Source organism: Nipponia nippon, unplaced genomic scaffold (assembly GCF_047370975.1).
Source record: "Nipponia nippon isolate SJK-2023a ecotype South Korea unplaced genomic scaffold, ASM4737097v1 scaffold_9, whole genome shotgun sequence".
In the NCBI taxonomy this organism is placed as follows: Eukaryota; Metazoa; Chordata; class Aves; order Pelecaniformes; family Threskiornithidae; genus Nipponia; species Nipponia nippon.
The window spans coordinates 28,905,693-28,919,103 of record NW_028262413.1 but is presented as its reverse complement, the minus strand read 5'-3'; the positions used below and the strand labels follow the sequence as shown (position 1 = coordinate 28,919,103).

The 13,411-nt window shown below is 38.5% G+C and overlaps 2 protein-coding genes across 10 annotated transcripts in view; one reads left to right on the top strand and one right to left on the bottom strand.

Moving 5' to 3' along the window:
- NRG4 (neuregulin 4) overlaps positions 1-264 on the bottom strand; it is a 56,778-nt gene extending 56,514 nt beyond the window's left edge. For all 7 annotated transcript variants that reach the window (XR_015701668.1, XR_015701670.1, XR_015701669.1 and 4 more), the window contains exon 1: positions 134-264. The gene's annotated coding sequence lies outside the window, so the exon portion shown is untranslated. The remainder of the gene's footprint in view (positions 1-133) is intronic.
- The window catches only part of TMEM266 (transmembrane protein 266), a 64,813-nt gene continuing 51,624 nt past the window's right edge, over positions 223-13,411 (top strand). Inside the window, exons 1-4 of one of the 3 annotated variants that reach the window (XM_087745349.1) lie at positions 257-363; positions 1,562-1,662; positions 2,710-2,815; positions 5,014-5,232. In XM_087745349.1, the coding sequence (XP_087601475.1) occupies positions 2,802-2,815; positions 5,014-5,232 (233 nt within the window). In that variant the 5' untranslated portion in view covers positions 257-363; positions 1,562-1,662; positions 2,710-2,801. Of the gene's footprint in view, positions 364-1,561; positions 1,663-2,709; positions 2,816-5,013; positions 5,233-13,411 lie in introns of all 3 variants that reach the window. The other 2 variants (XM_009469666.2, XM_087745348.1) reach the window with 2 other exon arrangements.

Genomic DNA, 13,411 nt, shown 5'->3' with positions numbered 1-13,411 from the left:
GATATACACAACCTATTACGTCCATTTTGAAGGTTTCAGTTGTGCTGCCCTCTTATTGTACGTATTAACTACTTGTCTTTTTAATTCATTAAATCAGCTAATACATTAGTCATCTGCACCAGAAATTACTCACTTTTTGCCACTTTTTCTCTCAGGAAGGCTCCAGTGAGTCCTTTGGAGACTTGACTCCCTCTATCTCCTTTCAGGTCTCTTTCCACGTTACTGGTCTCACCTTTGTGAGCGCCTTATGTCATGGTAACGATCCCTTCAGCTAAGGCGAGTTGGACTCTGCTCCCTGTAGAGCCATCAGAGCTATCAGAAGAGCTTGCTGCCCGGCTGCGAGTTGCTCCTTCAGTCCTGGTGGTGAGCAAACTTTATCTGTAGAGCTGCCAACTCCAGTAAGAGGGAGCAGGTCTGGCTTATTGGTGTTGCCACTGGTCAGATCTGGTTGAGTTGTTAAAACGAAATTCTGTATGAATGTGAACAGATTTCCAGATTTAAAAAAAAAAAAACAAAAAAAAAAAGAGGCTGAGTCTATATTCTGGAGAGGTAAATATTTCATGTTCATGTCCTATGTGTTGCTGGTCCCACTGTTATGATTTAAGTTCCCTCAAAATCTTGAGATTAATTGAAAAAATAAGATGATTTTTTTTTTAAATTTAGCTGTACTTTTTTTGTCATTGTTTTGTTTTCTAAACCCCCTTTGGGAGGGAGGTTGTGAGTATTAGCACTGTGCTGTCTCCCAAATAAATGGTAAGTTTTTTACTATGTTAAGAAATTGCCATATCTACATCTGTCTGCCTGTCCTCTGAGGCTAGTTTCCATCAGTTTTATTCCCATTTCCTAAATCATCTGTATCCCCATTTACTTTTTATTTTCCAGGCCTGCAAATGCACTTATAGCAGGATTCTCAGTTTCCTCGGTGTCACAAGACAGGTGCACAGTACCGCATGCCTTTAGCACTTTCTCAGGCGGAGTGCTTAGAACAATTGGGTTGGGTAAATTTTTTTATTAAAAATTGTGTTTTTGAAAAGTGTTGTAAAATGTCAACACAAAATTAGATTTTAGGGAGCTAACATCACAAAACAAGGCTGATATTTATATTTTAGTTTTGTTGTGCTGGTAGGTGTAACAGTTGCTATCATAAAGTTGCCATAGGTACAGATTCACCAAATCCCTTCAGTGTGTGATTTAAACATGCATAATTTTAGGCAAATGTTTCACTATTTTGCTACCCTAGGGATATAATAAATAAAATAATTCAAGGACTACGGAAGCTGGGAAAGGGACTCCCATTGATATCGAATGGATGTTGGATCAAGTCTCTGCTGTATCAGGGAAGGTTTATCTGAAAAAAAGTTGGCTTCTTACTCTGACTTTAGAAGTGTTACAAGGTTATAGATAAATGGAGTGTGTGTGTTTTTCTAAAATACATGTATTTTTCTGTTTAAAAGTTGATCATGTGTTTTTTTCTCCATATGAATAATTAAATTGCTTTTGGCTGACTTATCTTCCCGAGGAGGGTGATCACAGTGTAGACCCTTTCTTTTTGCATACCCAGATGCATTATCTGGAAAATCTGAGAATGCATTGACTACATTTTACGTTATTATAAGGTTACAAGACATGAAATAAAGCCTTCAAAATGGCTCTACAAAAGATGTAAGTTCAATTTTATTATTTGTTATCAAGTGATTGTTAAGGGTCATACTGTTGCTACATTTATGTCTCCACTGTGAATACTTGACTGATACTAACAATTCAGCCTGTAAGTGACTTTAGTATAAAGTTTAGTATAAGAAGCATTTTTCATTATCATGAAACTTTTTTGGTGTTATTGTCAGTAATATTCTAATTTGCCAATGACTGTTCTGCTTAGTTAAAATAAGAGTGTGTTTTTATGTTACTTTTAAAAATTATTTAGCATATAATCCTGACAGTACCTTTACAAAGTCTCTCATGATATCTTTTTCTAAGAATTTTTGTTTCTTATATGGTATTCTCCAGTTTATGTTTTTCCAGCTACCAGCACCTGCGTATCAATAGGTTTCATTCTCACAAGCTTGTCCTCTTCCATTCTGGTTGCCATGCATGTTGTCCACGTACACACAAATGGAGATTTTGCCGCAGTCAAATGGGGCACCTTTTCCAAATGTGTTAGTGAGATTTGTTGATCAAAATATCATCTTGATTAACAGCCCATCTAGAACATTTGACAACCTGAATTAAATCTTGGAAGAGACTTTCTAAAGTAGCAAAGGGAGTCTGGTACACAGTTCAAATTGGAAAATGGAGAACACAACCCCAAACTTTGACAAAGATAATACTCATCTCTATGAAGTATATTAAATTATAAAAAAAAAAAAAAACACCAAAAACACAACGGTTGGTTTCCAATAGAATTTGCACTCCTGAAGCCATGAGCTTTCTTTGAAAATCCGGTCTCTCCTCTGATCTTGCTTATCTTTCTCAACAATTTAGTGGTTTAGAGCAAGATCTGTGTTCTTATAGAAGTATATATGTGAGCAAGTGTCCATGTGTGTAAGTAAATGCACTGTAACTTTACAGCTGCCATAATATCCACTTTGAAAAGGAATCATGGGGGGAATAAAATTATTAGACAAACTCACAACATGACAACAACCATCATTGCAGCCCTTTGGAGTTCTTTTGGCTGTGTTTTAGGTAACTTTGTTTTGCTTCTCACAGAGACCTAATCTTGGAAGGCTAGAACTTCTGTGCAGAGCAGTTGGAATTAGTTAAATACTGGAACCACTGCTGATTCAGTTGCATCCTCCAACATGACCAATCCTCAGTAAGTACCATGTGAGGATAGTTATAACTTATTTTAAATAAAAGGGAACAGGTTGCTACCTGTAGGAGAATGATGTTGTGACATGAAGAGGGTTCTATCAGTATTACTGAAAGGAAAAGTTGATATTTTGAGAAGTAGTAGTAGAATTTGGTCAGTTGTCTAAAGAGTGTGAATTAGCAAAAAAAGGATGAATGCTGTAAGCATGTCTGATGTGTTACTAACAGCCGGTGGCTGAAAACTAGTATGTCATATTATTTTCAGATCCATGTGCCTTTTTTCTTTCCTGCCACCAAACCTGTCCCAAAGCTGTTTGCCAACACTAGTCTGTTGGTTGGTTTGTTTTTCTTTTCAGTCAAGTCAGACAATGTCTGTCATTTAGTCTGCCTGAGAACACAGAAGGTAAATACTGTTGGGAGAGGGAAGACTGCACCAACCCATTTCCTTTTTCCTTTATAATACTGGAAATTGGATCATTGTATGCTCTTTTGTGCAAAACTGAACCAGCTTGGACTTGTAAATATCCATGGGATGGCACTAAAGGTGAAAATCAAAGAAGGAAAACTCTTGCTAAAATTAACTCCCCCCTCTGGCTTCTGATTTCAGATTGTTAACAGAGGAATATAGTTCTGTTGAAAGTGAAAGAATCTCATTGCTTTCCGTTATTAGTTAGACAAAGAATAAAATAAAAGAAGCCTTTAGGTTGTTCAAATAGTACTTCCTTTTACCTCTACTTTCTGCCATAGTGTGACACAGTTGCAGCCTTTCCCTGCCAAATACTTGAGATATAACAGCATTTTCCAATTCTTAAAACTACTTTCTTGTGTAATGCTAGCAGGAGCTAGCTCCTTTTAATTTAGGAATAATGTTTTCTGTCTGAAAGTGTAGGTCTAATGGTGAGGCTCTGACCAATAGAATCTTTCACTATCCCTTTCACAGAGAATTTTAGTTCCTTCACCTACATCCTTAGACTTACAATATAGGAGTTAAGAACTCTTCTAAATTATTCATTTTTTTCCTGGAAAAAAATGAACTGTTGTTCAGCTTGCTTGAATAGCTAGAAGATTTTAATAAGCTGCTTTAAAACAAAATCACCAATGCAACTTTTGCAGTCAAATAACAGAGGAAAGTTGGGTGCTAAGCACTTTTTAACTATATCCCTAAGGAAAAAGAGTATCTTCACACCTGCTGTTGCAAACCTCTGACAAGTAGCCTGAGATTTCTTCAGAAGTTAACAAGCTCCCCTGGATGAAAGCTAGAGAAGTTTATGCTTGCACCTACTCTGAATCAAATGGAGCAAGCAGCTTTCACTGGGTACTGCAAAGGATCAATCCCTGCTGGGACTTGACATGCAAGCTCTCTCCTACAGTGAAGTCATCCTTCACATGCACTAGATAATATGCTGACAAAGTTTGAGTTTCTAGATAAGTAGTATCTTGTTATAAATGTGGAAGACACATACATAGTCAGACTCTGGTTTTACCTGCATGGAGTTCCCATTAATGTTAGTGGGATGGTAGAAGAATACATGTTCAGGTTTAGAAACTGTACATAAGGATAGTTAAGATAATCTTTATAGAGGAGTCCATAATTCTTCTGAATTGTTGTTCTACTTTCAGAATTATTTTTAAATAACTTGTAACAGAATGATCCTCTCTAGTTGAATGAAACAAAGTCACCATCCCTTAAAACTATTTGAATATTGGCCCACAGTGGAAGAGCGGTCAAGTTGCATCCATTAATTAACGGTTGATTTGTATATAATGATTAATAAGCTTAGCTATTCACTGCTCACTGATCTAACTTACAAAGCAGTGAGTTTTTAGTTGGCATAGTTACATGCCTTCTTTCTGTTTTGCACAAATATTTTGCTTTTGGGTTCATGCATTGTTTCCGTATTTGTTTGTCTGTTTACAACACATCCATTTATATTTAGTGCTTTTGAAGCAGATTCAGCAGAGTGAAATGCTGTTCTTTGACTGTGAGGTTTCTGTTGATTGCAATGGGATCTACGAAAGACAAGTTTGGAGAGATTTGTCTGTCCCTTCAATGAGGCCACCTCCCTCAATGACCTTGTAAAGGCCTTTTAAGTTGCTGGCTTTTAGGATTCTGTGAAGTTCTTGTCTCTAACTTATTTTTACTTGCTTTCTTATTTATTTATTTATTTATATTTGTTTATATGTATATGTGTGTGTGGAGAGAGAGGGTTTTTTATTTTATTGCATTTTCAGGCCTACAATAGAAGGTGGTATTTCAGAAGTTGAGATAATTTCACAACAAGTGGAAGAAGAGACTAAAAGCATTGCTCCTGTACAACTTGTTAATTTTGCTTATCGAGATCTACCTTTAGCTGCACTTGATCTGTCTGTGGCTGGGTCCCAGCTTTTGTCAAATTTGGATGAGGAGTACCAAAGAGAAGGGTAAGTACAAAGGACAGAATTTTGTTTTATATTTTTAGGTTATAGGAATTTCATGGCTTGTAAAAAAAAAAACAAAAACAAAAAAACCCCCAAAACAAAACAAAAACAAAAACAAACAAAACTTGAGCTGGAGAATTGCAGCCAGTTGTCCTCAAACTCTTATTAAAACTACTGTCACAGGATGGAAGTGACCTTTTCTAATATAACTAATCTGTGCTGGTTGGGGCTTTTTATAATTTTAAGTGATTCATAACTGCTATTTGACCACCGTCTGGAAGCCTTCTGTCAGGGAAAACTAGACGAAGCATCTAGCCCATCAGACAAGCAGAATGGCCTGATGAAAGCTCTTTGTGAAAGGTGTTTCAGGAGGGTTTCGGGTTGACAGAGTTGGCTACTGTAATTCTTGTACATAGTTGTACATCTCCTGACGGAGAGATGATGACTTAGTACTGCTGATTCCTGGACAGACTGTGTACTTTTCACAGAATAATTTGAATTGCATAGTTTGCTTATGTGAGAACATTGTCTTTGATAATATATATACATATTACTCCTGTTTTTGTAGAACAACTGTTCCAGTTTTAAAGATCTTAATCCATTCATAACATTTGCCCAAATATAATCCAGTGTCAGATTATGTAGCATTGTTATCCTACAGGACATTAGAAGTCATCCTTATGTCTGGTTCAGGCTTGAAGTGGCTGTAGGTGGACTCCTATACTAAATTTTTTTGTGACAGATTCGGGTCAACTGGAGAGAATCCAGAGGAGGGCAATAAGAATGATTAGAGGCTCAGAAAACCTGCCATGGAGTACTGATTGAAATAACTGTTTGCGTTTCATGTGAAGAAAAGAGACTTTCAGGGGAGCTTATAAGAGACTTCAGTGAGGAAGAGAATGGTCTGTTATTGATCGCCATGATGTTTAGAACAAGAAGTAAAAAGTGTGAATTGCAGCAAAGAAGAGTATAATGAGGGTAGCGAAGTGCTGGGGTAGACTACTGGTGTGTATGGGGAGGAGGGGCATGGAGTTGCAATCGCTAGATGTCTTTAAGAAGATGCATTTGTCAGGAATGGTAACACTATAGTTTAACATTCCTTGGGACAGAGATTAGGTGAGTGCTTGTGCTTAGCCCCTCTGATTCTGTGATTACTGTTCCACTGTGTGTCATACTGAACATACGTATACTCCACTGTCAATAAGATCCATCTAAAAGCACTTCACTGTAAGTCATATAGAGCTCTCATTGATGAAGACATTAAAAGACTTTGTATAAGCCTCCATTTATTAGCAGCTCAGTGTGTTTTAACCTGTGCTCTGAAATCAGCAGAGAGACCTGCTTGATCTCTGCTCAGCAGGTATTCTGTATAGTAGTCAGGAAGCAGTATGTGGTGAAGGCTCTTGCCTTTAATTTATTTCCAAATTGGACTTTATGAGACATCTCCAGAAAGTTGTTACTCCAAACAAGGGGAAATACATTTCAAGTAGGTTATATAAGTATGGTACAACTGTAACATAAAATACCCTGCATAGCAAAAGAGGCACTTGAAAATTAATTTGAGTATGCAGGTGTAACCCTCAGGCTATTTTGGTGCTGAGTAAATACCAGTTTAGTTCAAATATGCATTTTTATAGATTTTTATGATCTGAAGCTCAATTCTTCACTGTGCCAAAGTGCACAGATCTCTTATTGTAACCAGTTGAGCAGCTTTCCAGTCTTAAGCATGGAAATAGACTTGTCATTCTTTTCCTCAGCAGAGATCTCTTCCTTCACACAGACTTCTTTTGTGGCTTTATCAGTCTGAACGGACATAAGCAGGTGCCATCCAGACCTCCCAGCTGTAGAGTGGATTCTCTGAAGAAAATTTAGAGCTTTAGTTTGTATGTCTCAATGTGTTTTGGCTGAGTATGTTCAGCTGAGTCCCAGGACTGCATCTGCCTTGTGGGAACGGCGGCTTCTTCCTTTCAGAAGCACTGGTTGCAACTGTTGCCCTGTGAAATTTAGAAGCAGAGCTAAGCTCAAGAAGCCCAGCAGCAAAAGTAAAATACTGTCCCCATACCACCTCATGGCTTGGTTGGGAATATGTCTGGATTTATGAATGTGGTGTAATTTCTTTCTCATGGCCTTGTTAGGTGTTACTGGCTTCCACCTGAGTAAGAAGGAGGTAGGGTGGGTCACATCAGCTTGGTACAGGAACTGACAGCTGCATCTCCCTCATGTATGAAGAGAATGATGTGGGAAGGGCAGTACAGGAGGTGGCAGAAAATGTCTAAGTCTCTGTGGTTTCTGCCAGCATCCATATTTGTAACTGTGAAGCTCTGTTACCCCAATGCTGCCATACAGGTTGCACGTGGAGATACCAGAAGATACTGCTAATGCCAGAGAGTACTAAAAGGTGATGTAGGACTCATCTTCCCCTCCCTGGAAGTCTTCCTTTGTTGCAGTCTCCGAGTGTTACCTTCTCTATACTTTTCCTTGAGAATTTCAGGGAAGATACCAACATGTATGACCTGCATATATTCTGTATGGCTCTCTTGTTCTAGATCTGTAGCTGATCTAGGCAAGTTGTAGTTGTTCGAACTGCAAGGCTCTCCAGCAGGAAAGTCTGGCACATCCCTGTGCTTAGAAAATGCTGAGTTGTTGTTACAAGCTGCATCTGTCCATGACCTTGTGGTTTTCAACCTAATTGTCCACAATCCCTAGTTCCTGATGTGGGTTGTCATACTTTGTCACTAGTAAGTCTCCATCTCCATGCACAGAGCAATGAGAGAGACATCAGACTAGAGATGAATTGCCCACTAGGGTGGGCAATAAAGGAGTCTTCTGATTTAATGGTTTGGTTGTGTATGCCGCAAGGCTTTCCTCTAACTTCACTTCTTTGAGGCCAGAAGGTGTTCAGGGTTCAAGCACAAGTGCAAATTTAACCTGGTTGCTAACTACGGGGGCTTTTTGTTTCGTCTGAGAGAACATTCCTTTCAATAAACCTGATACTAACAGACAACCAGGAATAGATGGATCATAGCTCAGCCCTCTTTGTGTGCCTGGAAACTCAGATGGCATCAGACTAGTTACCCCTCCCACGAGAAATGAAAAAAAGAAAAGGAAAAGCAAAAAGAAAGGAAAATTATGGTCTGTCTTTTGTTAGACCATGTGTAAACTGACATTCCCATGGCTTTAAAGATACTAGAATAAAAATCTTATTTTGTGCAGTTTGATGGGTCTTTGCTCTATCATATCAAATGCTCAGGGCAGTCAGTTCCCATCTGTCAGTGTTGTTGAAGGAATTTTGTGGACAGTTTGAGCTGTTTTTGTCAGAAATTTAGTTTACAATGCTGATCCCTGTGCTAAGCAACAAAGAAATGACTGCAGATTAGACAGCGCGTTAAGCCTGTCCCTGAAGTACACCTGTAAGTAGTGAAAGGGTAATCAGGCAATAAAAACCTTTCCGCTCTCCCAGAAACCCTCAAACAAAACACAGAATGTGTTGTATTGTAATGTAGGATGAGCAAAAATTCTTTTCCCTCTGTAAACTTCTCAAACAGGGAAAGTACAAAGATTTACATGATGGAAGTTGGTTGAGGTGGATGGAATCTGCATTGCGAATATTCTCACTCATTATACATCATGTGGGTGGGCTGGCGTTGCCACCTTTGCACTGAAGAGGAGTAAGGTGTCTGTGGTCTCCACATGTAGTATAGGAGGGATTCCTGCATCTGGCTTGCTTCCTAGCTGCAGTGAGGCTGATGTGCCTGGTGTTAATAGAGCTGTGGGTCTTACTCTTCAGAAAAAGGAAATTTTCTGATAAATGCCAACAATATGTAACTAAAACGTTTTGACTTTTATGTGACTATAGCAATCTCTGTTTATCTCTTCCACCCTGTGTAGCGCTGTGAAGAAATAGTAGCTTGGTTCTCAGAACTAATATGAGTGTGATGTTCATTACTTATTAGTCCTGCTGATCTGCCCTGCGGTTAACTTGTTAGAATCATCCTTAGATATTGTTGCTCTGCACTGTACTCCATGCTTAGGCATTGCAGAAACGCTCGAGGCATAGGCTGGAGACATGTATATGAGAAATAAACTCATTCAAAAAATGTGCCTTGGATGCCAAGGAGAACACGTTGTGTACACTTCTAACATATCTGTAACAGATTAGGTGATACTCGTGTACAAAAAGCAGCAGCAAAGTTGCCAATTTTCTTTGCGTCTGTGAATTTATTGGAGAGGCTGTGTCTGCATTGAACTCGGTTTGCATGAAAAGAATATGTAAATGTTTCTTTAAGGAGACTAATCACCCAGAAAGCTAAGGAGATTTAAAAATGTTAATGTTAGCTGTAAGTGCCACTCTTAATTTCTTTTTTTCGATTCAAATATTCTCTTTTCCAAAAAATACTCTCTCTCTTCTGTTTTTGCATCAATGACCGATAAAAATGATGAGGAGTAGTTGGAAAATTGACAACATGCAAAAAGCAGTACATGTGTGCTAAAGACAAGTGGGGATAGGGAAAAGCTCTCCTTCCTGTATTTTCCTTAAGTTCCAATTAGGAGCTATCATTCATAATACATTATAAAAGAGTTTACCGACACAATTTGCACAACAGGCTGTATTTTTTGGGGGGTGAATATGCAGTTAGGCAGTAAGCCTGTCTCTTAATAAAGATCTGTGTTTAATGGGGGTGGGAAGCAAGGGGAGAGAGATACACGAACTGTAAATTATTTGTTGTATTTTTTTTAGATTGGAGCTCTTGAATTTTTATATGTTAAACAAATTTGAAACATGAAGGTGCTTTCAAATACTGTGTTTTACATCAACAGCTGTAAAGGTTGGGAGTTCACACGGTTAATGTGACTCACTTGACATTAGCTGTAAATAGTCATGCCATTGTAATTTAATCGTTTATGGTCCTCTGTTCGGAGCCTTAGATTTGTTTGGTCGCAGCTAGAAAGTGCATTTAAACGATAGGAATATCTGAAAAAAGAAAGCTATAGGAAGGGAGAGAGCTAAAAAGGAAGGGAAACCAAAACTGAACAGAGATGCACAGAGATTCAGAAGTTAACACAGGAAAGTCGTGAGCTTTTAATTTTAAATTGGTTGCAGGCCTTCACTGATGAATGTATTCACCCATCCTGGGAGAAAAGGATGTCTGTTCCTTCAGTCTGTCTTCTGGAATTGCATCAAGTAGATGCTGTTATTTCTCGTTTTCATATTCATCTTTCAGTTTTTATTTTGATCTCTTTGAGGTATTTTACTCATGTTTTCTACAAAGCTTAAAGGTGCTTTAACTAAAAGAACTCGAATGGACCAAGTTCTCATGTTTCTCTTGTTTTCTGCTTTTCTTGTCTTTATCTGGCAGCATAATTTAAAAAGTCCCTTTTCTGAAAAGTTCTTTGTACCTCATGCAGATCCTGGAGCACATGATGTCGATACATGGTGAATAATGAGGTCCAAGCTCAAGATAAAGTGCAAAGGTTTTGGAGGGCAGAACTATTTCACGTAGTGAGCAAGCTCCTTGTATTTACAAAAGTGACTTTTAATTTATTTCTAGCTGCCAGCCACAGTCTGAATCCAGAAAGATGGTACAAAATCTTAACAGCAAAATACAGTGAGTGAGACTGTAGTGCTGATTTGTTCTTTGTGCAGTACCGTATCACTGGTACTCTGTGTGCTCTGGTCCAAAACTAAGACCTGCACTGCAGCAGAAAATGAACATCGAGCATGACAGAACCTATGAGGTGACCAGCTCTTCACTAGAGAATACGTGAAATTTTGGGCTATGTTACAGGGATGTCCAGTGATTTAGAAACTTCCTTCTCTGTACAGATCCTTTTAAGTGTTTATCTTTGTAAACGTTGTTTTCCAGGATAGCTCATTACTGTGTGTATCCTAGTACCTAAATCCTTTTAGCGTGTCCCTCTAATGTCTTTTATCAGTAACGCCAATTGGTAGAAGGAGTGCTACTTATAAGTAAAAAAAAAAGAATTACTGTTCTAGCTCAGTGATTTTCAGACTTGTTTTGTTTGTAGATCTTTCTGTATTTTTCCAACAGAACTTGCTTTTCCCAGGTACTCTTTGTGAGTAGAAGTGTAGTAGTTGTAGCCCACAGGCCACTGTTTGCAAAGCTCTTTACTGGAGAGTGGAAATGACATGGGTCTAATTTCTCTGTCTTAACACTTAAATTAATTGTCTAAGTTGGCAAAGATATGGCTTGGTGAAAAAACTGAAAGATGGCTAAGGAATAGGACAAAGGAGAACTGTGGAAAAGAGGAATATTAGTCTAGAAGGAGAGTCCATGAAAAGGTCAGCTAAATGCTGAGCAGCAGTCTGAAAGCAAATCAGATGTTAGGATTCATTAGGAAAAGGAGTAGAGATTAAAAGAGAGGCCGTTGTTGTGCCTCTCTGTATATCCAAGCTTTGCTCACATCTTGAACGTGAGTGCAGTTCTGGTCCTTGTCAAAAACGATATGGTAGATAGAAGAGAACTGGAAAAGATTTAAAGGAAAACAGTGATCAAAGATGTGATGAGACTTCTGTTGGAGATTACTATGTAAACTAGGACTCTTCAATCTGGAAAAGAGAAGGCTGACATGAGGTTTGATTGACATTACAAAATCTGTGACACAGAGTGGTTAAAATAACGTTTGACGCCCCCCCCCCCAGGTGCTAGGGTACATGAATAGATTAAGGCCCAGTTCAAAATAAACAAAAAGAGGTTGCTCTTTGCACAGAGGGCAGTAGATGTGTGGAACTGCTTTCTAAAGGGTATGTGGCTGCTAATAGCTTATCTAGCCTTAAGAGGAGATTGGACAAGTTTGTGGAAGAGAAATTCACTGAAGGTTACTAAGTAGAATCTGAGAAACTACATCTGTCTCAGGAAGTCACCAAGTTCAAAATAGTTGGATGCTGTGGGAGTTTGAAGGGCAAGTATTATATGTTTTCTGTGTTCTTACTCATCTTGAGACATCTGGTCATGGCCACTGTTGGAGACAGGATACCAAACCTTTGTTCTGACCTGGTATGGCTGTTCTTACATTTCTTAAAGGTTGGTTTTGTGCATGATGTTAATATTTTGCTAAAGACCTTAGCATAAAAAGGAAAAGCGCAGTAAGCAATTTTCTAATGAGAGGAGTAATATACCAGGTAATCACAGGATGTCTATGAAGAAGGCACAAATGATCCTAGAAAGCAGAAAATACTTGAAATAGTCCTGGGAAGCATTCATGTAATTAAACCTATTCCAAAATATTATGTACTGCTCTAGTAGTCTGTATTCACATGCAGAAGGGACTACTAGGACAGTTACAGAAGCTGAGTGTCAGTTTTACAAAAAACATGGGCTTTAATTAAATTAAATGAGGGGGTGCCATTGCTGTGTATACATGCATCACGGACAAAGTGCCAGCAAGGAAAAAGAACTAATCAAGCTAAAGAACAATATTGGCACAAGAGCAGATATGTATAAACTGGCCATGTGTGAGTTTAGGCAGAAAACTGGGGAATCTTTCTTGCCATTTGAGCAAGGGAGTTTTGCAGCAGCCCTCCAAGGAATGTCATGGGGTTCAAAATAGTAAAACTTTTAGGGGAAAAAAAGGATGAGGCTGCTCTCAAAGTTCTGTAGTTAAACTAAGCTTGTAGGAGAAGTCCAGGAAAGGGGTGCAGAGCTCTATCTGTTCCTTGGGAGTTGCTCAAGGCCTCCAGCTGCTACCTGTAGCCTGCTGTGAGGCTCTGCTGTCTGTTTTGTCTCAGCCAGATTTGTATTGTTACTTAGCCTTTCTGTGTTCCTGTCACTTCCTGACTATGGCCTTTCTACTCCTTCAGATAGTGATTTGGATCTCATCCATCCTTCTGTTTTCTGATCATAGCCATCTTGTGAGATGCAAACACTTGCTCTTGAGCCAAAAAAAAAAAAAAAAAAAGGACAGAGTAAGGTATAATTCAGATCAGATTTTGGGGTATTTTTTTGCAAGACCAGGAAATAGAAACAGTGACAGCTGTTAACAGCTTGAACACATTGATTGTAGTGGTTCCTTACCAAGTAAATATGTTAAACCTTTCCCAGTTTTGCCTTATGTTCTTTTTTCCAAGCTGTTTATTAATAAAACTAGCAGTGATGATGACAGATTGGTTTTCCACAAAGCTGTGTGAAAGTATCTTTAAAAAGAATTAACCTGGTAAAATTCC